Genomic DNA, 23,682 nt, shown 5'->3' on the forward strand with positions numbered 1-23,682 from the left:
AAAAGCACAGCAAGAGGGGGGCAGCTGCAGTGTTTATTTGACAATCACATGCAGTGCTAACACAATTCAGTCCCCCTACTTGCTCACCTCCCTTCCACCCAAATGCTGCCGAACAGTTGTTGCTGCAACATCTGGGAATGAGTCCTTTTATTTAAAATGGCCAACATAAGTTTCCAGGCCAGGGACTTCAGGGGAAGCCAAGGGAAGAGGTGTCAGGCTTCATCACCTAGTGCACATCCTCTGCAGCCTGAGGACGGAAGCAGCACCCATCTGTCCATGTACCAGGGCAGACCCTGGAGTCTCAGCGTTCTTGTCCCAGCATGGTGCCGTCCCTACAGAATGTTCTTGGCAATCGCGTTCAGGGTCCTCACTTTGGCCACATCTGCCACCTTTATGGAGTACTCAGGGGCAGAGAAGGACGCTCCCATGGCAACATTTGGATTTCTGTCAGGAAAACCAGGGATTAGTGGCGATCTGCTCATGATACAGATGAATAAAAAAAACCACCCCTGTATTTCCCCTAGCTTCAGCATTGGCCCAAGATGGTGCCAAAGATGTGACAGTAATAGAAAGAACAAGAACCCGAAGGAGTGCAGACCTATGGACAAATATAACCCATTCCTCACTCATTTCTCAGAAGCACTAGCTTCTGAAATCCTACGTGATTATGTTAAAAGTTTAAGGCAACTACACCACAACCTGCCTTTACAGGTGCCCCCAAAACTCCTAGGGCGGCAGTAGCAAGAGAAATGTCCCAAGGATCTGGTTCTGCATGGAACTCATGTCCACGTGAAGAGCACTGCTGGATTCATACAGCAGAATACAGTGTCAGGCACCATGATCCCAAGCATAAAAGCACAGCTAGCACTCAGGAAGCTGTTTGAAAATTACACCAGTTCTACAAACTCACGTTCACATTTATCTAACCTTTCCCTCATAGCTTTCTGCTAAAAAATAAACATAAATAATCAGTTACCTGAACTTCATCCCTGAGTCCCGAGCTGAGCGAGCAGAGCAGTGAAACTCAGAAGCAGTGGAGCCCTCCAGAATCCTCTGCAGGTTGCGCTCCGTGATGCCACCTCCTGGTGGGAACAAACCCGATGTCACACGCTGAGCAGACGACACTACTCCAGACCTGACATCACCCCGGGGCCTCACCACTAAGGGACAGGAGCCGAATACACTGAAGGGAAAAAACACCCCTTGGGACAACACAGGCCTAGGCACAAGAAAAGGGATGGGAGAAGCCTCGGCTCATGTTTTCCCACAGATCTAGAGCTGTCCCCAAATCCTGCAGGGAGCAATAGCTGCAGGGCTTGGTCCTTCCCAACAGGCTGCACGGCCTTTACTCACACCAGGACAGGAGCTGCTCCTCCTGGGCAGCTGACTCAGAAAGCCAGATCAGAGAGTGGATTCCAGGGAAAGAGGCTAGCAAGGAAGGGCTAGGGATTGCACGACTTGGTACAAATGACAAAAAAAATTACCTGGCACCACCACAATTCTGCCCTTTGCCTGAAAGAAGAGTAACATACATGTCAGTGATATTATCGAGGACAAGTGCATTTGTGAGGCAGCAAAGAAACCTCACATGCAGCACTTTCCATAAGCTCATGGATGTCACCATGATTAACAATCTGTGCATTCTCACCCATCTCTTTTTTACTATTCACGTTTTAAAATGAAAAGTGGAAAAGAACTTGCAGTTACAGCTAAGACAACCTGTCACCATTCCCTCCTACCTCTCCATCCCACCTCGCTACCTCTCAGGTACAGCTGTTGCACATTCCTAAAAGGAATTGTGAGACACTCAGCAGGGACCTCACTCTGCTGTTTATGTGGGCTCATCAGGCCAGCTGTTAAAACCAACTCCCATCACCCTCCCCGAATCTGCAAGCAAGAACCCAACCAGTTTTTGTTGTGGGAAACTTTGGGGCCCAGCCTACATGGACTTGGGGAAATAAATTAAAGCCAAGCACTCCTTGACAGAAGTCCCTTTCAGAAATGAGGAATACCATAAAGCAGCTGCCTGCAGGCAGTGCCAGGGAGCAGCCACAGTAACCCAGGGGAGCACAGCAAACACTCACCTGTTCTGCAAGCCTCTTAATCAAGGACAATCCTTCCAGTGCTGAGCTGTCACAGCCACTCGTCAACACCCGCTCAAACCCCAGGGAAATCAGGGTCTCCAGTGCCACCAGAGGGTCATGCACCATGTCAAAGGCTGGGGGACCAGAACAACAGCTCAGAAGTCACTCAGTTCATTGTGCTCAAGCCCTGTCCCTCAGACAGCTGCCCCGAAGGCAGCAATAGGAAGGGTCCTGCTCACACCCTGGATTCACAGCTCCTGACTGTAAAACTCTGACTGCAGCAGTGCCAGGGCCACCATACTCAGCTCCTCAGACACCTCCTCTCTCACAGGGTAATGAGATAGATCCCAAACCTGATTCCCCTGGACCTTTTCCCTTATGGAGAACAGCACAGCCTGCAGAGCCTTCCCCCTCCAAAGAATGACCAGAGAAGCTCAGCTCCCTCCCAGCCCCACCTTCCCCCAGCAGTGGGACACAGACTGGACCCTGCCCAGGGCCACTGTCCCTGGAAACTCACCGCGGTGAAATGTGACTGGCAGGGGACGGCACACGGCTGCAAAAAGAAGACACAGGGTCAGTCAGGGCTGCTACAGACTCCCTTGTGCTAGAACCAGAAACATACACGACATGGAAGAAGGCAAAGGCTTCTCAAGCCATTCCTGGAGAACTCAGAAGAATCCCCATTCTTGCTGGGAACAATGCTGTTTATCCAGGCTTTTTTGAGGAGAAGTGTTCTGCCCTTTGAGAAAGCAATAAACCTTTGTTTTTACGGGTAACACCAAAATCCCCCATCTCATCTGGAACATTCAGAACCCTCATTCCCACCAGAGATGGCTTTCTCGGCAGGAAGGAAGCAGGGAAGTTGTATCATCTACCTGGGGAAAGGACAGGACCATTGCTCTTTCGAAGCAGGAAAGCTGATTTTTGTGGATTTCTTTCACTACCTACAATTTCTGCTCTCAGGCTACACCAAACTTCACCAGAGGTGCTCTATTTATTGAGCAAAGCTTATTTATTTCTACAAAAATATATCCACTGCTCCCTGCCCTGGAAACAGCAGAGCACACAGAGCTGGTCTAGTGGAGCTAAGTCCGGGCAAGACCCTTTTCCTTTGCTGCACTCCTTACAGCACATTCACCTTCATATGAAAACCTCAGCACCACATCACTAGGGAAAGGCCTAGCTCTTTTTAGCTTTGGCTGTAGCTCCCAACACATATGCAGAAAGAAAGAGAATTTGCTTCCGCATGTCTGTGGCCTGGACTAACAATCTGCCACTGCCGCTTCCGTAGCTTTTTATGTGTTCACACTTCTCTCTTGTAATCTTTTCTCCCTGGGTGTGTTAAGAGAGAAAAATGAAGATAAATTACCAGCTACACATAATGCCAAAGTCCAGGAGATACACAACCTAGCCAAGGATATCCCGTACCAAGGACACAAAGAAAAGAACAAAGGACAAAGAAAACGAGGGAGAGAGTTCAACAGTTGAATGCCCTCAAAGCAGTTCACCTAAGCCTTCTTACACTTTGCTATTATGTACCAGATAGCCTCAAACTCTGTGTGAATGGCTTGGGGCTGTGGCCCTCGGTCTGCAAAGTTTCTAAACTACACAATGTATCACAGATACGGCAGGAAATGAAAAAGGTGGAAAGAGATGGCAAAATCGCAGACAGGACGTGCAGACCAAAGCCCTCTGTACGGTTCTACGGCATCAGCCGGAGCAGCACTACAGCCCTGAAGGCACCCTCACCCAGCAGCGCCGTGCAGAGCTCCGTGTCGATGCGCCCATCCTCGGTGAGGGCCCCGAACACAAGCCCGTCAGCGCCGTGCAGTTTGGCCAGGCGGATGTCGGCTTTCATCACCTCCACCTCCCGGTCCGAGTACAGGAAATCCCCGCCGCGGGGTCGGATCATGACGAACACCGGGACCCGCACGCACTGCTTCACCACCTGCAGCAGCCCTACGGGCGGGACAAGGGCGGCTCAGCACCCGCCGCGGCAGCTCCGGCCCCGGGGCGGGCAGGACGGGACCGGGCGCAGAGGGACCCTAGCGGGTCACAGGGGAGCGAAAGGAGACAGACGGGGAAGGCGGCCCAGGGCGGGGCGCGGCTCACCCATGCTCGGGGTGGTCCCTCCTTCCACGAGGCCCGCGCACAGCTCGATCCGCCCGGCACCTGCAGAGAGGCGCGTCAGAACCGGCCCCGCCGCGCTGTCACCCCCTCCCGCGAGGTCCCCGGGCCTTACCTCCGCGCTCCGCGTTGACGGCGGACTCCACCGAGTCCACGCAAACCTCCATGAGGAACCCATCGTCCATGCCTGCGGGACGGGAGCGGCACGGTCACCCCGGACCGCCCCATGGCGGCCGCCCGGGCCGCACCGGCCCCGCCGGGGGCCCGCCCCGCTTCCGCCTCAGGCCCCGCCCCCTGCCCGCGCTTCCGGCCCCGCCCCCTCGCGGCCTGGGCCTGCGCCGCCCGTTGGCGCGAGGGCGGGCGCGCGGGCGGGCCGAGGCGCGGGACGCGAGCCGGGCGCGCCCCCGCCGGCGCGCGGCGCGCGCAAGCCCCGCCCCCCGGGCGCCTCGGCCCCGCCCCCGCCGGCGCGCGGGCCCCGCCCCCGTCCCGCACGCGCCCTCACCACCTGCGCTGGCGGCGCGCGGGGGTCGCTGCTCTGCGCTGCCGGTCACGCGCCGCGCGATCGTCATGGCGACGCCCGGGCGGGTCCGGAAACGTTCGTCCCGCGCTTCCGGCGGCGACACTTCCGGGGTGGCTCGGGATGCTGCGAGCGGCGCGTGGCGGGGCCCGGCAGCTGCTGGGGCGGGGGGGACCCGCACCGCCAGCGCCACCGCCGACACACGGCCGCCTCCCCCCGCGGCTCTGCCTTCCGCGCCGCCTGCTGCAACAGGCGCCCCAGCTCGCTACGCCGCCGCCCGCCGTGGGGCGATGGCTGCTGGCCTGCAGTGGTGCCGTAGCCGGTGCTGTGGTGCTGGGCGGCGTCACCAGGTGAGCGCGGCACCCCCAGCCCCACCGGAAGGGGCGCAGAGCGGGTCCCTGGGGGCAGTCTCCGGTCCATGCCGCCGCCTGGACCCTCTGCGGCTGTCCCCACACCCCGGAGCCTGTGAGAGCTCTTCTCGTGTCTTCCCTTCTTGGCTGCAAAGGAACATGGTGGGATAGGGCTGGGAGTACCGGAGAGACTGGTCATAGTCTGTGGGGTAACTCTTACACATTTATCGTCATTTTAGGTCTGGTCATTCACAGACTCTGATCTCTATCCTGTTTCTAGTTGTGAGCTTAAGGATTGTCTGAGCAAGGGTTTTAAGACTTAGCATAGAACCACGGAATATCCTGACTTGGAAGGGTCCCATAAGGGCCATCGAAGTCCCAGCTCCTGGATTGTTGTGCAGCCAACAGCTCTCACTTCAGTTCAGTAGGTTTGCTTACTGTCGGGGAGTGAGTTTTGCCTGTTCATGTCTCTACTCCCAGGCTGACAGAATCAGGCCTTTCTATGGTTGATTGGCACCTGGTGAAGGAGATGAAACCCCCCCGAACGCAGCAGGAGTGGGAAGCTGAGTTCCAGAAGTACCAGCAGTTCCCAGAGTTTAAAATGTGAGTGTGCAAAACTGCAAGGCGGGTGGGCTGAGAGCATCCCTCCTGCAACTGAGGCACCCATAAAACTATTGTAAGAAGGAAAATGAAGTCTCTGGGAAGCCACAGTGACTGCCTGGTGGCGGCTCCTTTGTTCCCTGCCTTTCTCTGAGGAAGGCAATCCCATGTGGTGCAAAGTTCAGTGAGGGGCTGTGAAACAGTTGCTTTATTGTCCTTTACCAGCCTGAACCACGACATGACGCTGCCGGAGTTCAAGTTCATTTGGTACATGGAGTACTCGCATCGCATGTGGGGCCGCGTTGTGGGCCTGGCCTACATCCTGCCTGCTGCCTACTTCTGGCGCCGGGGCTGGCTCAGCCGGCCCCTCAAGGGCCGTGTCCTCGCGCTCTGTGGGCTGGTCTGCTTCCAGGTGAGAGCTCTGCAGGGATTAGTGACAACGTCTAAATATCACAGAATGACCTGAAGATCATCTAGTTTTAACCCTCGAACAAGGGATGCCTCTCACTAGACCGGTTTGCTCAGAGCTCCATCCAACCTGACCAGAGATGGGGTGTCCACAGTTTCTCTGGGAAACCTGTTCCATTGCCCACTACCCTCACAGCACAGATTTTTTTCCCAATATCTAATCTAAACCTACCTTCTGTCAATTTGATATTTTCTGATTCAGCATCACTAAGACAGTGGGATTCATGATAGCTTGGTGTCAGTGACACCATGACAGTGTGTCAGTGTTGGTAGCTAGTTGAAAGTAGAGGAAACAAGTTGCTTTGCCCCTAATGTTTATCCCATTTTAGTAGTTGCTGCTGTCCTGTCTGGCTCTGAACCGTCTCCTGTTTTGTTAGGGACTGCTGGGATGGTACATGGTGAAGAGTGGGCTGGAAGAGAAGCCAGACTCCTACGACATCCCTCGGGTCAGTCAGTACCGTCTGGCAGCACACCTGGGCTCTGCGCTGGTCCTGTACTCTGCCAGCCTGTGGACAGGGCTGTCTTTGCTGCTTCCACAACACAAGGTACAGAGTGGTGTGTCAGGATTTAAAAGCCCAGGGCAATGTCAGTTCAGAGGGTTGGGGTGTCATGTGAAGGCTGATGGTGCTTTTCTTGTAGTCTCTGTTCCTGACTCTGATCTAATACTTACAGAATACTTTCAGTGTTACAAAATACCCACTCTGTAAACTTCTTGGTTATGGGACATTTGCTTTGTCTCATGCTGTTCGGGTCAAAAGTGATTAGTCTCAGAATTTGTGGAAGCTCAGCCAGGGTGTGCCTGGCAGGACTAAGTGATTTGTGCCAGTAACTGTCCAGGGGCTACTTCAATTTCTGCACAGAGCTGGACTCAATTACCTGTAATTTTGAGAGACTACTGAAGTGTGGCTGCTGTGTAGTGGTCTGTAAAATCCCCCTGTAAAATAGAGGCCAACTCTTCGGCCTATGTATATAGTGAAGGCTTTTCTTAGCTGCTGCCAACAGCACTGGAAATGCATTGATTATTTCTTTTTCTTTTTTTTATTTTTTTTTATTTTACAGTTGCCAGAAACCAAACAGCTCCTTCGCTTGAGACAATATGCTCATGGCACTACAGCTCTCATTTTTCTTACTGCTCTTTCAGGTAAAGCTCGCTCTTTCTGCTGTCAAATTTGTGACTCATTCCTCTCTGCTGGTTTGGTTTTTTTCTTCTGATCTGGTGGGGACTGTGAGCAGCCCCATCCATTCTCTGGGAAAGCTGCTGCTGTCGGGGATCTTAAAGTCAAGAACCTCCTCACTGGTCTTTCCTGGACAGGTGGAGATGCACCTTCCAGCCTGCCTGTGCTATGTGATCTCTGTATATGTTGCTAAAAGAAATTCAGGATCAAGCTGAGCTCTTAAATGAGTGCTGTGCAACCTGGAGTGACACCTTTGTCTATTCTGGTAGTCTCATTTTTTGCTCTGGAATTGCAGGTGCCTTTGTGGCAGGGCTGGATGCTGGCCTTGTGTACAATTCCTTCCCCAAAATGGGGGAGCGCTGGATCCCAGATGATCTCCTTGCCTTCTCCCCCATGCTGAGAAATATCTTTGAGAATCCTACGACTGTACAGTTTGATCACAGGATCTTGGTAAGTGCTGTCTTCCTGATATGTCTGGGCTGCTTCTTGGTTGCCTCCTGCAGCCAAGTTGTCTTCTTTGGGCTGTGGTTCTGTCAGCTTGAGTGATTTCTAGGGTGTCCAAAGGGCCTGAGAGCGTCTTACCAGTTTGCTTCTGCAGGAAGAGGAAGTTTAGCATTGTTACTTATTTTCAGTGTGGCCTTCTTCCTTAAGGAGGTCTTCCTCCTGCGCAAGTAACACACTTTGTTTCTCTGAGTCTCCTTTTCCATAACATGAGCTACAGTGTGGGGTAGCCCTTTCTATTGGAATGTGTGGGAAACTGTGTAAAATAAAACTTGGAAATCCTGATATCGAATGCTTCCTCCAGCATTTCTGAACTTGTTTTGCACAGTAGTGCCCTATGAATATATCTCAGCTACTCAGAGCAATCCGGATATTAAGCACCACTGACAGCACTGCTGTGAACTAAGCTGTGGCTAAGACTAAGAAAAGAAAGATTAAGCTGGATCACCTGGGGTGACTTGCACAGCAAGATTATGCTGGTGAACTATAGCTGAGTGGTGGAAATGAGATCAGTTTTCCAGATGACAGCTTCCACCTTCAATTGTCAGGGTGACAGCTGGGGAGAGGACAGACACAATCCCTAATGACTTGAATAAATAAGGAAAAGCTGTTGAGAAGTAAAGCATTCATCTGGAGCAAAATAAAAGTCTTCATAACTTCAGTTAAATTTCAGGGTTGTTAACCTGATGGCATGGAAGCTCTAGGATTTGGTCATGGCCATTAATATGTTTATTTAGTTAAATATTGCTTGCACAGTTTCTTTTACTGCATGGAAGGCACAGCCAAAGGCCACTGCACCCATTTCCCTTGAGCTTTCATTGAAGGATGGTTGTTTCCCTTCTGTAGGGAATTGCCTCCGTCACAGCTGTCACAGCACTGTACCTCTTCTCAAGGAAGATCCCACTCCCTCGAAGGACCAGGATGGCTGTGACTTCCTTACTGGCCGTAGCTTGTGTGCAGGTACAACCCTTATTTTTTTCCTACTCCTTTGGAGCACATTCACAAGGCAGAGCTGACCCCACTTGGATCTATGCTGGCTCCAAGAGTCCAGAGCTGAGAGGCAGAGCTGCCTAGACTCCACACCTCACCATACTGCATGCACACTCTGAATTTGGGGTGGCTCATGAGCCTTTCTAACACCACACTTTGTGCTGGGCATGGTATCAGTGGTGTATCCACAACTGCTCTTACCTTTTCTCCCTTCTTGGCAGGTGGGCCTGGGCATCAGCACCCTGCTGCTTTATGTCCCTACGCCTCTGGCTGCTACGCACCAGTCGGGCTCCCTGGCCCTACTCAGCATGGCACTGTGGCTCATGAACGAGCTCCGGAGAGTTCCCAAGTAATGCACCGGCGGGAGAGCGCTCCCGAGGAGCCGCACCGCTGGACGCGGGGGCGGCCGAGTCCCCGAGCCCCGGGTGCGCAGATTGATGTGTGCCCAGCCGGGCTGGCGCGGGAGGCGGTGGCGGCGGGTGTGAGTGCGAACTTTGTAACATAAAGGAATTTTTTGAAGCGGATGTGTCTGGCTTGGTGCTCCTGTGCCGAGCGAGGTGCGGAGGGTTGCGGCGGCCGGGCCGAGCCGAGCCGAGCCGAGCCGAGCTGGGCCGAACGTCTCCGCCAATGAGAGGTGACGGTGCGGTCAGCGCGGTGCGCTCCGGGCGCGGATTGGCGGCGCGGCGCGGCAGTGGGCGGGGCGCTGTCCGGTGCGGAGCGGCCATGACGGCGCACAGCTTTGCGCTGCCGCTCGTCCTCTTCTCCGCCTTCTGGGGCCTCGTGGGCATTGCCGCCCCCTGGTTCGTGCCCAAGGGGCCGAACCGCGGGTGAGTGGGGGCTCGGGGGTGCCGCAGGTGAGGGGGAGTCGGGGATTTTGGAGCTGGGCCTTCCCGTGCTAACGCCGGTGTCTCCACAGGGTGATCATCACGATGCTGGTCACCACCGCTGTGTGCTGCTACCTCTTGTGAGTACCGCGGGCTGGATCTGGTACCCTTCCCCCGCCTCCACTGGCTTCACCGGGACTGGTGGCTGCTGCCTAGCTTCCTCCATGGATGGATAGGACAGACCCCGGGCTGCGGCCCGCCTCCCTCCCGGGCCCATCACCCCCGGGGAAGCAGCCGCTCCTGGAACTCTGATCCTGCCAGGGGGCTGACGGCAGGTTGTGTCTCTTTGCAGCTGGCTCATCGCCATCCTGGCCCAGGCCAACCCCCTGTTCGGGCCACAGCTGAAGAACGAGACGATCTGGTACGTGCGCTTCCTCTGGGAGTGAGCAGTCCCTGGGAGCTGGCGCCTCAACAGAGACCCCCATCAAATCCATCACCGTGAGTGGGCAGAGAGCTGGGATGGCAGAGAAGTCCCTGCTTGCCTGCCTGTATCTGGCTGGGGAGGGAGCTGCAGCTTGGCCCTTGTTGGGCTGGGGGAAGTGCTTTGGCTTCTGTGCGTTGTGGCTTGTGGTGAGCTGGTTCCAGTGGGAGGTTGTTGGCTTTGCGCTGGGCCTGGGCAAATCAAGAATTGTAGTTCTCAAATTTGTGGGAGCTTCCCTCGTGAATGTGGTTTGGTGCTAATTTCTCTTCCTTTCTCCCTCCCCTAGCTCTTGTAGCTGTTCCAGCCTCTACCCTCCTGTGCCAGACAGCCCCCAGAGGTGCTGGGACAGAGGCTGGACCCGCTGCCCAAGCACACCTGGAGCACTGCAGCCTGGACCAATGGATGGCTGGGCCCCCAAGCGTGGCAGGCAGCACCCCTGGGCGAGGGCCTACCAATGTGACACTAGGAGCAGCCAGGCTACCAGGGAGAGATCCCTTCAGCTGGCCCAGTGCTGCAGTGACCGAGCACCATCCTGTGAGGGATCTGCGTGTGGTGTCAGCAGGTCCTGTCCCAGCAGTGCTTGTCCTACCCTCTTAATGTGTTCAGCCCTAGCAGCCCTAGCCCCCCACATGAAATCCCTGCTCGTAGCCCAAGCTGCCCAACTAGTTGCCCTGTCCCTGTTCCTGGTCATTACATGCACTGGCTGCCTGTCTGCGTGAGAACACAGGAGCCATTGCATCCTCTGTGGTCTGGTCAGTCCCTTGTGCTGGGGGTGGGAGAAGGGAGAGCTGACCCTGGAGGAGCATGCAGACCCCTTTGGGTGTGATAAGGGAGGTGTTGGGATGTGCTGGAGGGGATGAAAAGAGGTCTGTCTCCCACCTGAGCAGTGAGGCAGCTGCAGTAGCGTTTAGGAAACTCCACCACAAGATTGGTCCAGGTTCTGAGAAGAGCCAAGTAGGGCATTGTGTTTCAGGTTTCCCCTTATTTATCAGATAATTTACCTGTATTTATTTATTTATTTGTCTGCGTTGTTTCACTTGTGTTGTGGAAATAAATCCTTTTTGTAGTAAGTCATGCTAGAGGCTGAGTCACTTGCTGCTTTGAGGCTGAGCAACAGTCTTGACCTTATTCAGACACCTTTCCTTTCCCCAACACTGTTCTTGCACCGTGAGAACAAGGCTGGGATCCTCAGCTGTTGAGCAGGTCAGCAAGCACACTGGTGCATGGAAAGTTTTATCCTTGATGCCACCTGTGCACTCATGCTGTGGGACCAGGGTCAGAGAGAGGAAACTGTGTGTGTTACACAGAGAACTGGGTACCTGCCCAGCCTCTTGCAGCTGTGCTGGGGCCATTTCCATGGCGCTGGAGCAGCAGCGTTTTTTCCAGGCAGCTAAGATTCAGGTGGGGAATAAGGTCAGAAGCATACACCAGCATCTTGGAGGGGCTCTGAGTGGGCAGGCCTTTCCTCTTAGGAAGAGGGCAGCAAAGGATGCTGTCTCTAAGGATCCCAACAGTTTGGTTTGGATCAGAGCTCCCCTTGCTGCTACCAGCTCAGTGAAGTTCAGTCCTGCTGGAATCAGAGAACAATACTGGCAGGAAAGGAGCTCCATGGTCACATTGTGGCAGCACAAAGCAGCAGCAGAGCTGTGCAGACATGCAGCTACCCCACCAACCAGCAGCCATGACTGCTGGGAGCTGCTCACTAGGAAATGACACCAGTGCTGGATGGCTCAAAGGGTTTGTTTATTGCTACAGGAATGGGAACAGCTGAATTCAATAAAAGTGACAAACTTCATTGGACCATCAGTGGGGCTCCAGCCCCAGGGAAGGTTTGTGCCTGTGTGCACAGCTGCAGCCCTGACCTGTCCTGGGGCTGTGAGCTGGGCTGGACTGAGGTGGCTCTTCCCGGGGCAGGTCCAGCCCGCACTCATAGAGGAAAGAACCACAGGTCCTGACACTAATGCCTGGGACACCACAGGGCAGCCGTGCCCAGGAGGGAATGTATGAAAGAGCCCACTTTGGTGGTGCCTCAAGAATCAATCAGTGAGCCCTCAGGGCTCAGTCTGGAATGTTGGGTAGGACTGTAGGATTGTCCTCAGAGGGAAGACATAGCAAAGAGCAGGACACCCCTTCAGGAATACTCTAAGAGGGGCCAGGTTGGGCAGAGCAGCCTGGTGGAACTCATGGTTTGCCTTGTTCCTGCAGTAACTTAGCTGATGCCTGCCATTCTCCCAGCCCCAGGCTTGTCAGGGCCTGCAGAAAGCCACCAACCCAGGTGATGAACCACAGCACACCACCAGGTTGCTCCGTAAACTGGTGGCTGAGTCATGGGGTGGCTCAGTGCTTCAGGCCAGAGCCCTGGGTTGGCTGCCTCAGTGATAGTGTCCTGTTATCTGAGGGATCTGCCAGGGCTACAGCCTTGAGCCTGCTGGTAGCAGAGGACTTTGCTCTACACCACGTACTGGGGCAAAGGCCAGAGGCCAAGGAATGCAAAGATTAGGACTGGGGCAAGGTGGAGAGGAAAGCTCTTGTGTCCATAGCTGCCTCAGCCCACAGACTCTGGTTCTGATGCAGAGACGATGGAGTGCAGACTTTGAGATGGTCACTCTCAGAGCCCAGGCTGTCTGCCAGTCCTAGTTCTGCTGGTGCAACTGGATGCTGGGTCCCACTGGCATCATGGCACGCTTCCCTGGCCCAGCGGCACCACCACCTTGTCCAGCCAGAGCAGGGTGTGCTGGGCCGAGCGCAGCTGCCGGCGGTGGATGCGGCGCAGCCGCAGGAGGTAGAGGACGATGGCCAGCGCCACGACCAGGATGCAGGCAAAAAAGAGATAGTGGTTGTAGACAAAGGAGAGGCGCAGCCAGGAGGCGTGTGCTTGCCGGATGCTCTCCTGACGGAGATCCCTATGGAAAGGAGTGTCAGTACTGGCCATGAGATGCAGTGGGGTACTGCCAGGGTCCCGCTGCCATCTGTGCAGAGCCCTCACCCAGTGCAGTTAATCCTGCTCCTCCCCAACCACCCTTCCCTATGTGATGCCGTCAGCGAGCCGATGGTACCTGAGTGGCAGAAACCGCGTCTTGTAGAGAATGGCTCCCAGCGTCCACTGCACCTCCCGGTCGTACACCAGCTGGGCTGTGTGCAGGCTGGGGTAGTCCAGTGGGAACTGGAAGCCCTCATGAAGGACTTGGTACATCCATGCTGATTTGAAGCACTGATACCTGCAGGCACAACACACAGGAGCATCAGCCAGACACTTACAACTGCACCAGTTCTCTTGCTCCAGCAAAAGGCCCCCAGGAGGTCCAGCCGTGGCCCCTCCCAGCAAGTCCATTTACTTCAGCCGGTGCTGGTCAGCATGCGCTGAGTAGAGGCCACCACGGAAACGCTGCATCAGCACCTCCCATCGCTGGCTGCAGTACTCCTGGGGGAAGGAGAAGTTGAGGTTCAGAGCAAAGAAACCACCCTCACTCCCAGCGCCAGGAACAGCCCAAACAGCCCAGCTCCCCTGGGCTGGGGCAGCACGCACCTGGGCAGCAGAGGTGAAGGTGGAGGCACTGTACTGGCCCCCCAGGCGCAGCACGTCCTCGGTGCAGTAGAAAAACTCCGAGAAGCCGTAAAACTCGCTATTGCTGAAGTCAATGGGTGCTTTGTAGGTCTCCACCAGGGAGGTATAATTGCCACTGGACTCTGCCAGGAGGGGCTGCAGCAGCTTTGCGCAGGTCTGCCAGTCCCCTCGTCCCCTCATGTACAGGGTTTTGTCACCCCTTACCACCGTGTCGTCCAGCCCCACAGGCAGGCAGGGGTCCAAGAAGGGCATGTTGGGGCTCAGCCCTGTCTGCTGGCTGTGCAGCCTGGAAAACAGTCCAGGAAAAAAAGGCAGCTGCACAGGGGGTAATATACTACCTCCCAAAAGCCTAATCTAGCCCTGTCCCACATCCAGATACCCTCTGCACCAGACCAGGCTGTGTCCTCTTGTATCCTGCAGAGCTGGTGTCTGTCCTGACACCTCCTGCTAAGGCTGAACTCGCCAGATCTGTCACGCTGGCCTGCAGCTACATGCTCTGAGCACCTGCAGGGTGCAACAAGGCACAGCCCACCCCACCCAGCCCATGGGGATCTGTGCCTCTGCACAGTCCCTGGGGATCCGGAGGCAGGGGCTGCTCCCGGCACAGGAGTACCTGGGCACCAAGCCTCTCCACCTCTGGCGACAGCTTCATGAAGTGCTCTTGGAAGGAAAGGAGATACAGGAGACAGGAGAGCTCAAGGTGGGGATGCAATGGAAAGATGTGTTGAGTGAATCAGTGCTGGAGGAGGGGAAGTCAGAGCAGGAAAAGCCAAAAGCGACTAGGATGGGCCTCCCTGTAGCCTGCCACAAGGAGAGAAGGACAAAGGCAGGGAGCTGTGGCACTGATAACGCCTGCCAGGCTTGGAGAACAGCAGCAGCCAAGCACTCTGTGCCAGCCCAGGCACCTGCCACTGCCACACAGCTGCTGCCAGCATGGCTGTGGGAGCTGTTATCACCACAGGCGGCTCTTGAGGCAAATCCAAGGGGGGGAGCACAGTATGAAGGAACCAGCACCCCATTTCACAATGCCCTAGTGGGGGCACCACTAGGTGAGGCAGCAATACCGGTTGTGCACATAGGTTTGGTTCAGCACATGTTCCTCATAGCGCTGCCGGGCAAAATTGCCCCCGAAGCCCAGGAAAGTGTTGACGTAGACACGGTACATGTGGCCAGTGTGCTGCACGTCACAGCCCAGGTTGAATTCTGCCAGCAAGCTCTTAGCAGCCTCCTCCTGCTGACACAGATAAATCCATGATCAGCAGCTATCCAGGGAAGGCAGGAGCTGCTCTTGAGGACCAGACACGCACCTGCTGTGGGGAGGAGATGGCTCCGGAGTCGGGTACTTCATAGGCAATCTGCAGAGAGGCGCCTCCCATGTCTAGGATCCCAACTGTTCTTTTCCGAACCAGGGACTTCCCCTGGTCCCCCAGCGCTACAGTGACCACTGCATCCTCCTCTGCAACCCACAGCAGCATGTCAGCAAGAGGCAGGGCCTGGGGCAGCATCTTCTCCCTTCCACCACCACTGCACAGCTGCCTCAGGGGGCACCCCTGCAGGCAGACCCCAAGGGCCACCTGCAAGGGCCACCTCCCAAGTCCGGGAAAGTTTCACACAAATGACAGGGGTCAGGCATTGCTGCCTACTCCAGAGGTTGATCTTAGCTACAGCACTGGTACAAGGTCCAACATGGCTCTGCTTAGACCCTCCCGGCTGTTCTACACACAGCCAGACTCACCATCCTCATGATCAAACCGCCCCAGGACAAAGTTGATGCCAATCCATGAATAGACACCTGCACAAGGTAGAAAAGGTCATTACAACAATATACTAAAGAGGAACAAGCAGTGCTTTGTGGTAGCTCCTACCTTCCTGCTTCCCTGAGATCACTTCTGCATGTGATTTGGAGAAGAGGAAATCAAACTCCAGGGGCACATTAGTCACCAAGTCGTCCAGGATTGCAGCTTGCTGCCTGTAAGGGTGCAGGAGAGGGACAGATGCTAGGGCATCTTCACTAGCGTTGCACGTGAAGAGATCAGGAGTCATACTACACTACACTGCACTTACAGCCCTCGTTCAACCTCACAAGCTCTGCTGCTGCAGCCAGCATGTTTTGGAGATGAAAAATAGATCTACTTGTTTAAGATCCTCAATCAAAAGCATCTCCTCTCAGATGCTTCCCACCATGCTCAAACCCTCCTGCATCCCTCGCCACTTGCCCCTACAACGCGCCTCTTCCTTTTTCAATTTTCCCCCACAGGATTCTCGATTTTCCCGCAAGGTCTAAGACCAGGCAGCTGTCTTGCCCTGCCTCGAGGCTGAGGTACCCCAGCGTATCCCTGGCTCGCCTGACAAGGGCCGCGAACTCACCGCTCGGGCAGCAGCCGCATACCCGCCGTGCACAGGATGTACAGCGGCGTCTCCTTGTGCTTCCGCGCCGGGACGTGCGCTGCCGCGAACCGCAGCAGAGGCCGCAGGTAGGGGGTCGCCTGCTCGGGGGCTGCCGCGGTCACGGAGATGCCTGGCGAGGAAGGCGCTGTGAGCCAGCCCGCCCCGTCCGTGCGCGGGGGCCCGGGGCCGGAGAGGAGCAGCACGCACCGGGTTTAATTTTCTTGACGACGGGGCGGCTGTTCCGGTCCCTCATCTGCTTGATGTCCAGCAGGTCGTGGGGGTTCCCGTTGTGCGGGGGCCAAAAGTAGACGAAAACTCGGGACCCGCTGCTCCCGCAGTCCACCACCACCCCGTAATTAAGGGATGAGTCTTCGGTATCTGTGGCCGTCAGCTCCGCCACGTGCGCCAGGTACCTGCGGCACGGCGGAGGGCGGCTCAGCACCGGCGGCCGGCGGTGAGCCCGCTCCCCGGCATCCCGGTCCCCGCTCACCTGTCGTCCCGCCGGGAGGCGCGGGGCGGCGCGGCCCAGCGGCGGGGTACGGCGGCCGCCAGCAGTAGCAGCAGCCCCAAGAGGAGAGCGAGCCCCAGCGCAGCCGTCCGCTGCCGCGGCCCCGGGCACGGTCCCACCGAGCGCCACGACAGGCAGGAAACACCGATCCTGAGGGAAGAGACCACTGTTCAGCACCAGGACCGCGCCAGCCCCGACCTCCCGGCCCGGCCCAGCCCGGTCCCACTCACCTGGCCATGTGCGCCCGCCGCCGCCCGCCCGCGCATCGCCGCTGCCGGCACCGCCGCCGGCACCGGCGGACACGTCACCGGCCGCCACCGTCGCCGCGCCCCGCAGGGCGGAACCCCGCCCCCCGCGGCACGGCGACCAATCGGCTCCGCCCGCCCCGCTGGGGCCACGCCCATGCTGCCTGACCACCAATCGTACTGGACGAGACGCGGCCCCCACCTCCGCGGGGACGGGGGCGGTGCCTGGTTTCGCCCTTGCTCCCGCGTCCGACCTTCGCCGGGAGGCGTCACACCGAGGCTTCCAGCCAATCGCCAGCGCCCAAATACACAGCACGCGCCGACGTCCGGAGTGGCAGACTCGCCGGCCAATGGCGGCTGCCCGGCCCTGCGGAGAGGCGGGGCGAGTGGGCCAAAGGTCGCGGGCTCGCCGGCCAATGCGTTGCGCGGCAGGGCGGAGCGCCAAGTTGAGACACCCAATGGGCTGCGAGGGCCGGCAGGGCGGGCAGTCCCGGCGGCCAACGGGCAAGCGCGCCTGAACGCGCCGGAGGGAGCGACTGACCAATGGCGACGCCCGAGCCGCGGCGCCGGCAGCCAATGAGCTCGCCTGCGTAGGCGGTGCGCGGCCTGCCGAGCCAATGGACGCGCTGCGGGGGCGGGTACCGGACGGCGGCGGCCAATGGGCTCCGGGGAGGGGCGGGGCAGCGCGGGGCGCGGCGGGCGCGGGCCGGGGCGGTGGCGGCGGCGGCGGCGGTGCGATGGAGCTGGGGGCGGGAGCGGGGGCGGGCGCGGGCCCCGGCGCGCGGGGCGGCGCGGAGTCGGGCCGCGTCCTGCTGCTGCTGATGGGTGGCGGCAGCGCGGGCCGGGCGCGGCGGGGCGGCGCGGAGACGGAGGTGGCGCCGGGTCCCGGTCCCGGTGCCGGCCCGGGAGGCCCCGAGCCGCGCTCCCCGCCCGCCCCCGACTACGAGGCGCTGCCCCAGGGCGCCGCCGTGTCCACGCACATGCTGGCGGGCGCCGTGGCGGGCGTCATGGAGCACTGCGTGATGTACCCCATCGACTGCGTCAAGGTGCCGGCGGGCGCGGGAAGGGGGGGACGGGGCGTCACACCGGGACCCCGGGCACGGTCTGACTAGCCGCACGGCCCGGCCCGCCCTGTTTTGCAGACGCGGATGCAGAGCCTGCAGCCGGAGCCCGCCGCTCGCTACCGGAACGTGCTGGAGGCCCTGTGGCGCATCGCCCGCACCGAGGGCGTCTGGCGGCCCATGCGGGGCCTGAACATCACCGCCACTGGCGCCGGCCCGGCGCACGCCCTCTACTTCGCCTGCTACGAAAAGTTAAAAAAGACGCTGAGCGACGTTATCCACGCGGGGGGCAATAGCCATGTGGCCAACGGTACCGGCCCCGCCACGCCGGGGTGGGAGCGGGGTGGGAGCGGCAGGTTTGGCGGTAGGGAGGCCGGTCCCGCCGTGGGGTCGGGGTGCCATGGATGTCCTAAAGCCCTGTGCTCTCTCCAGCCGTGAGCCAGCCGCACGGTGCCGGGCACGGGGAAGCACCGCTCCGCGCCTGCCAGAGCTGCTGCCAGGTATCTGGCCTGAAGCAGGTTAGTGGCCCTGGCTCGGAAGGATGCTGGTGGACAGGAGCTGCCTGCAGACAAGCTGAGACTGGCCGCGGCCCCGTGGGTTGGCAGTGCCAGAGCTCACGCCAGGAGTGCTGTGCGGTTTTGGAGCCCGTCTCACCATGGTGCCCATTGCTCGTCTCAAGGATCTGCCACAGTAGGAGGAGCATGGGGCTGAGGGGAGAGCAGGGCACGTTCCGCCCTTGGCAGGCATGCAGCCGAGTGCCAACAGGCTTCTCCGTGGCACATGGGGACGCTCGCCATCCTAAGGCCTCCCTGCCAGCTGGGACTGCCATTGGCCTGTTCCCCCAAGGAGTGGGCACAAATGAATCCCGGTCACCCCATGGGACTTGGCAGCCTGTCACAATCTTCTCCCTCTCTTTCTCAATCTCACTCTGGGTGGGAACCTCTGAGGACCAGCCTGTCTTTCGGAAGGGAGATGGAGGCCACGTTCAGATCTCACCTTTTTCAGGGGCCTCCTCCTGTGCCTTGGCCAGGGACTTGGGGCTGTGGTGGAGTCCCAGGGTCCCTCACCTTTCCCCCCCTCACATGTGGCAGTTCTTGTTTTGCAGGTGCAGCCGGGTGTGTAGCAACATTGCTCCACGATGCAGCCATGAACCCTGCTGAAGGTAACGATGGTCCTGGCCTGCTGGGGAGGGGAGAATCGGCGTCTGCCCAAGCCTCTTGGGTCGCCTCTATAGCACATAGAGTGCTCTTGCTACTCGCCTGACTGCACGGTTTTTTTGGTGGCCTATGGGTCTAGTTAGGGACCCTGGTGGCTACTTGTTATGGACAGGGTTGGTAGAAGAGATTAACTCGCGAGCACAGCAAACCACGGTTTAGGAGGAGGTGGGAGGGCATGGGCCTTTCATCCAGGAGTTTGGCTCAGGACTTACCTACAGCAGGAGAGAAGGGAAGGGAGATGTGATGGGCACTGCCAAAGTCATTCTAAGTATGTGAAAGCTGGGCACTGCTGTATTGAGATGTGGGGAAGAGGTGGTACAGTTGTGGGCCTGTGTTCAAGAGGAAAATTAAAAGAGGGGGATACAAAAACATGCTAGAGAAGTTCGGAGAAGGGAGATCTTGTGAAATGTCTGGAAGATGCTGATTTTGATGAGCCTGGTATATATGAAAGAGATATAGGGAGTTTGTAATTTTACTAAGTCCATGAAATGGTGGGAGAAGGAGAAGCAATGAGGAAAGGCCAGTCATGAAGGTATTTTTGCCTCTTGACACTGGAGGGCTTGTGATAGTGCAGGGTCCAGCTGATCTGGGCACAGATCCTGCCTCCCCACTCCATGGCAGGGACCCCAAGGAGCAGGCAACTTCCAGACCGTTGTCATTCCTCCCCTGGAGCTTCTCTTGTCACGACTGTAGTAGTTGAGCATCGCATCACTTTTAGCTCATTATGGTCACATTGAGATAGGGCAGGCAGTGGCAGGCTGTGATCTGGACTCCCCTGTCCCGCTCTTGGATGTGTTGGGGGGTTGGCATCTGAATATTGCCTCAGAGTGGCTGCATTTTGGCAGTTGCTGCTAACAGTTCCTGGCTAGTGGCTCTGCAATGAGCTGTGGTTATTCTGGGCTGCAGTGGGGGTGGCAGGGAGGGACAGTCTTATCTAGATTGAGAGCTGTGTGGGAAATGAGAGACTGGATGCTGGGGGAGTTCTGACTGAGTGACTGCAGCAGTGGATGGGGAAACATCAGTTGCTTGGGAGCAAGGATAGTTCTGGACTGTAAGCAACGGGATATCAGGATATTCCCTGGGGCTGTGGCATGTGAGTGGCTTCATAGTGGTGATGTCTGTGTGACAGTGATGCCTCAGCAGATTTAAATAGCTGGTGTCCTTTCTGGAGACACAGGGGCACTGCTGGTTCGAGTAGTCTCTCTTCAGCTCTTAGGCCAGTGTGACCAAATTCCAAGCAGTTCGAGGAAGCCTGGCTTTGTGTTTACCCTTTTTTCTCCTCTTCCCCTCTGCGCCTGGGTCGTGGCTGCTGCTGCTGCCGCCTGTCCCAAGTGGTGAAGCAGAGGATGCAGATGTACAACTCACCTTACCAGCATGTGATGGACTGTGTACGGGCTGTGTGGCGCAACGAAGGGGCCGGAGCTTTCTACCGCAGCTACACCACCCAGCTCACCATGAACATCCCCTTCCAAGCCATTCACTTCATGACCTACGAGTTCTTGCAAGAGCAGCTCAACCCCCACAGACAGTACAACCCAGGCTCCCACGTGGTCTCTGGAGCCTGCGCGGGGGCTGTCGCTGCTGCCGCCACTACGCCTTTGGACGTTTGCAAAACGCTGCTCAACACCCAGGAGTCCCTGGCCTTGAGCTCCAACATCAGCGGACACATCACAGGCATGGCTAATGCCTTCAGGACGGTGTACCAGGTGGGCGGTGTGACCGCCTACTTCAGAGGGGTCCAGGCCAGAGTCATTTTTCAGATGCCCTCGACAGCAATTGCCTGGTCCGTGTACGAGTTCTTCAAATATATCCTTACCAAGCGCCAGGAGGAGCGTCGGGCTGGGAAGTGATCCAGAGCCAAACGCTGTTCCAGACCTGCCTCACATCCCCTCCTGGTTTGTCTTCTGACCCCTCTCCCTTTTGGTTTGGTTTGTGTCAAAGAGAGGGGGCAGCGAAGCCCTTTGGGGTTCAGCAATGCCATTTTTTGCCTGTGGCGATTGCAGCTCTGCTCAGGCTGCACAGCTTGCTCTCTCCTGGGGTCCTCTGAGATGTCCTGCTGGGAGCTGCAACCCAGGTCACATCCCCCTGCACTTTGGTGGAGCTGTGCTCCTGACTTCCCTTAACCACAGCATCCCATGCAAAACACCCCTGCTCAGAGGGGAAGGTGAATGTCCTGCCCTGCCCCTGGCAGGGCCAAGCTGAGCTCGCAGTTGCCAAGGAGGAGGTGACAGCGGGATGCTGGGGGCTTTGTCTGGCTTTTGGCTGAAGCAAAGTGTAAGTCTTGGCCGTTGTCTCGTAGCACGCACACGTGATGCTGACTGCCCCGATGGTGGTGGTGGTTGTGGGCGAGGGGAGGATGGCACTTGAGGAGGGAGCCTGTAGGTTTGTTCTTGTTCCTGCTCTTGACACCTCCAATAAAAGCAGTTCTGCTCTATCCTCATGTCCCATTCTTACTCCAGCATGGCCCAGCTCCCAGCACTATGCCTTTCTGACTATGCCTGGTGCTGAGCTCTTTTGACAGATCCCAGGGCAGGGAGAGAAGAGCAGTCTAGTGGTGGTGGTGGGAGAAGGGGACCTGTCTGGCCCAGTCACCCTGGCAGCATGCAGGGATGAGGGTGCCCCCATCTCCTTTGGCTCATGGTCCATTGCCTGCTGCTGGTGTGAGTTGTGACCTTGCAGGAGAAGCTGAGGTTTATCTTCCTTGGCCAGATAGTTCCACACCCTCAGTCTGACTGGGGATCTTCAGGATGCTTCCAAACGGCTCCAAATGGAAGTGTTGGCAGGATGGGTTATATGTCAGGAGCAGCACAGGAATTTGGTGCTGAGGCTGGAAGGCTTTGTGCACGTCATATGGGAGATGTGGGGCTCAGCAGGGCTTTTGTCCCATAAGTTTGAGTAATTAGACTAGTTTGATACTTGGTGAGCATCTCAAATTTGCTCAAAGTGCTAATATCTTTTCCAATCTAGTGGTAATTATTAGAAAAACTTCTTTTAACATGTTGTTAATTGTCTAGATAGCAGTTTATTTTAGGGTCCCACCCGATTACGGAGCTGTGAGCTGAGCACTAAAGTATTGCCTCGTTGTGCTGACCTGCCCAGAGCAGATCTCTGGGTTTCTTGAACATGGTGCTCGTGGGTGATGCCTGAGTCTCCCAGTGCATTCAGGTGTGGCATATGTCCCACAGAGGCATGCCCAAAATAATGCCCTGGAAGAAATGCATTCACAGCTGTGGTATGTGCTGCCAGTGGGTATCTGGGTCAGATTGCAGCTGCTCCAGAGGATCTGCTGGCCTGGCCTGCATAGAAGACTGCTGGACTGGGCTTGGTGAGGACAGGGGTTTTCCTGTGGCTGGAAAAGCTGCTGGGTGAGCAAGGGGGATGTGCCACCCTCAGTGGCTTTGGGCTCCAGCATGGCTGGGGCACAGGACCCCTGCACTGCAGGGCTGGGTGCTTGACATCCTACCCAAGCCCCAGCCCAGCCCTGCATCCACCTTTCCCTTACACATCTCTCTTGCCCTGGTTCCTCAAGGTGGTGAAGGAAGCTGGATGACCACGTGTGGGATTTTTGATGGCTGCCTTGGCAGGTCTGGATGTCCCTGGCGCAGAGCAGCCACAGCCACAGCTCTGCAGCCTGGCTCCTCCTGGTTGTGTGCTGTGCCCGTCCTCTGCTCCCTGGCACGAGCTGCAAGCTTCTGGTCTCTGCTTTTTGTGCACAAGCAGAAGGATAGGAAACTCCTTAAAGACACAAAAGCTGCAGGAGGTCAGGAAATTGAAGTTTTCCCACTATTTCAGGAGCTGGGGCTTTAAGAAATAGTATGAGCATTGCAAGATTTGGCAGCCCTGAAGCTCCACCCAAGAGGGAGAAGCAGAGAGGGCTGGAAGAGACGAGGGCAGGATTAGGTTGGAGGGCAGGGCATTAGACAGAAGTTTGCAGAAGATGGGTACAGCTGGGCTTTGCCAGGACGGGTCTCTCTGCCCAGGAGCTGAAACCTGTTGGCAGCAGAGCTGCAGCTTTGCCTTTAGCCTGGGGCAATGATAAACTCCATGGAAAAGGCATAAACACATTTGGGCTGGGGGAAGGTTCACACTATTAAGTCCATCAGCTGCTGGAAGATGCTCTCTAAATGTCAGTGGATGAAGGCATGATTGAAAGTATCTCTAGGATGTTTTCCAGTAATAACTACCCACCGAAGTGCTGGGGGAAGGAGTGATACCTCCAGGAACAGGGAGATGATAAGTCAGCACAGCCCAGAAATGCTGCTATGTGAGCAATTGGCCTGAAGCGTTGCCCTGGCAAGAGCACAGCCTTTCTGGTCTCCCGGTGCTCTGCCAGCTTTCCCAGTAGCAGCTGGGTGTTGCCCAGTGCAGGCAGCAGCAGCCCTGCAGGGAATGGCACTGCCTCTTTTGGGTTTGGGACAGTAGAGCTGCCATGAGGATTCCCAGATATCCCTTGGGCCAGGCCACGATGGACAGGAAAAATGTTGTCCTGCTGCCATCTCTGAGCTGAATGCCTGACACAGACTAAGGGCTGGGCATGGCAGCATGCTGGTGCTCCCCAGTTCTGCCATGGTGGGGGTGTTC

At 57.1% G+C, this 23,682-nt stretch overlaps 5 protein-coding genes across 8 annotated transcripts; 3 read left to right on the forward strand and 2 right to left on the reverse strand.

The window, feature by feature from the left end:
- Positions 1 to 14: 14 nt before the first annotated feature.
- CUTC (cutC copper transporter) lies at positions 15 to 4,806 on the reverse strand. 3 transcript variants are annotated; one of them, XM_088169194.1, is made up of 9 exons: positions 4,717 to 4,806; positions 4,327 to 4,398; positions 4,197 to 4,256; positions 3,834 to 4,043; positions 2,602 to 2,637; positions 2,085 to 2,218; positions 1,485 to 1,512; positions 977 to 1,082; positions 15 to 444 (listed from the first exon to the last, which is right to left on the reverse strand). In XM_088169194.1, exons 1-9 carry the CDS (start codon positions 4,778 to 4,780, stop codon positions 333 to 335), a joined length of 822 nt encoding a protein of 273 aa, XP_088025320.1. In that variant the 5' UTR covers positions 4,781 to 4,806; the 3' UTR covers positions 15 to 332. The 3 variants fall into 3 exon arrangements, with proteins under 3 accessions (XP_088025320.1, XP_014741429.2, XP_014741430.2); XM_014885943.2 differs by having other exon boundaries at positions 4,714 to 4,805; XM_014885944.2 differs by lacking the exon at positions 4,197 to 4,256 and having other exon boundaries at positions 4,714 to 4,793.
- A 5-nt stretch (positions 4,807 to 4,811) lies between these two features.
- On the forward strand, positions 4,812 to 9,336 carry COX15 (cytochrome c oxidase assembly factor COX15). The gene is made up of 8 exons (XM_014886003.2): positions 4,812 to 5,078; positions 5,559 to 5,681; positions 5,904 to 6,090; positions 6,524 to 6,691; positions 7,206 to 7,287; positions 7,617 to 7,771; positions 8,669 to 8,782; positions 9,034 to 9,336. Exons 1-8 carry the CDS (start codon positions 4,852 to 4,854, stop codon positions 9,163 to 9,165), a joined length of 1,188 nt encoding a protein of 395 aa, XP_014741489.2. The 5' UTR covers positions 4,812 to 4,851; the 3' UTR covers positions 9,166 to 9,336.
- A 184-nt stretch (positions 9,337 to 9,520) lies between these two features.
- Positions 9,521 to 11,191, forward strand: ATP6V0E2 (ATPase H+ transporting V0 subunit e2). The gene is made up of 4 exons (XM_014885983.2): positions 9,521 to 9,639; positions 9,729 to 9,776; positions 9,989 to 10,134; positions 10,404 to 11,191. Exons 1-3 carry the CDS (start codon positions 9,536 to 9,538, stop codon positions 10,080 to 10,082), a joined length of 246 nt encoding a protein of 81 aa, XP_014741469.1. The 5' UTR covers positions 9,521 to 9,535; the 3' UTR covers positions 10,083 to 10,134; positions 10,404 to 11,191.
- On the reverse strand, positions 10,557 to 16,885 carry ENTPD7 (ectonucleoside triphosphate diphosphohydrolase 7). 2 transcript variants are annotated; one of them, XM_088169192.1, is made up of 12 exons: positions 16,809 to 16,885; positions 16,561 to 16,728; positions 16,278 to 16,483; positions 16,050 to 16,200; positions 15,548 to 15,651; positions 15,418 to 15,474; positions 14,990 to 15,138; positions 14,747 to 14,916; positions 13,644 to 13,968; positions 13,453 to 13,538; positions 13,174 to 13,335; positions 10,557 to 13,020 (listed from the first exon to the last, which is right to left on the reverse strand). In XM_088169192.1, the coding sequence occupies exons 1-12, from the start codon at positions 16,814 to 16,816 to the stop codon at positions 12,792 to 12,794; spliced, it is 1,815 nt and encodes a 604-aa protein (XP_088025318.1). In that variant the 5' UTR covers positions 16,817 to 16,885; the 3' UTR covers positions 10,557 to 12,791. The 2 variants fall into 2 exon arrangements, with proteins under 2 accessions (XP_088025318.1, XP_014741399.2); XM_014885913.2 differs by having other exon boundaries at positions 14,747 to 14,913; positions 16,809 to 16,882.
- Positions 16,886 to 17,440: 555 nt separating this feature from the next.
- On the forward strand, positions 17,441 to 21,535 carry SLC25A28 (solute carrier family 25 member 28). The gene is made up of 4 exons (XM_014885991.2): positions 17,441 to 17,869; positions 17,966 to 18,194; positions 18,990 to 19,046; positions 20,434 to 21,535. The coding sequence occupies exons 1-4, from the start codon at positions 17,441 to 17,443 to the stop codon at positions 20,949 to 20,951; spliced, it is 1,233 nt and encodes a 410-aa protein (XP_014741477.2). The 3' UTR covers positions 20,952 to 21,535.
- The last annotated feature ends 2,147 nt before the right edge of the window (positions 21,536 to 23,682 follow it).

This window comes from Sturnus vulgaris, chromosome 8 (genome assembly GCF_052056855.1).
Source record: "Sturnus vulgaris isolate bStuVul1 chromosome 8, bStuVul1.hap1, whole genome shotgun sequence".
Taxonomy (NCBI): domain Eukaryota; kingdom Metazoa; phylum Chordata; class Aves; order Passeriformes; family Sturnidae; genus Sturnus; species Sturnus vulgaris.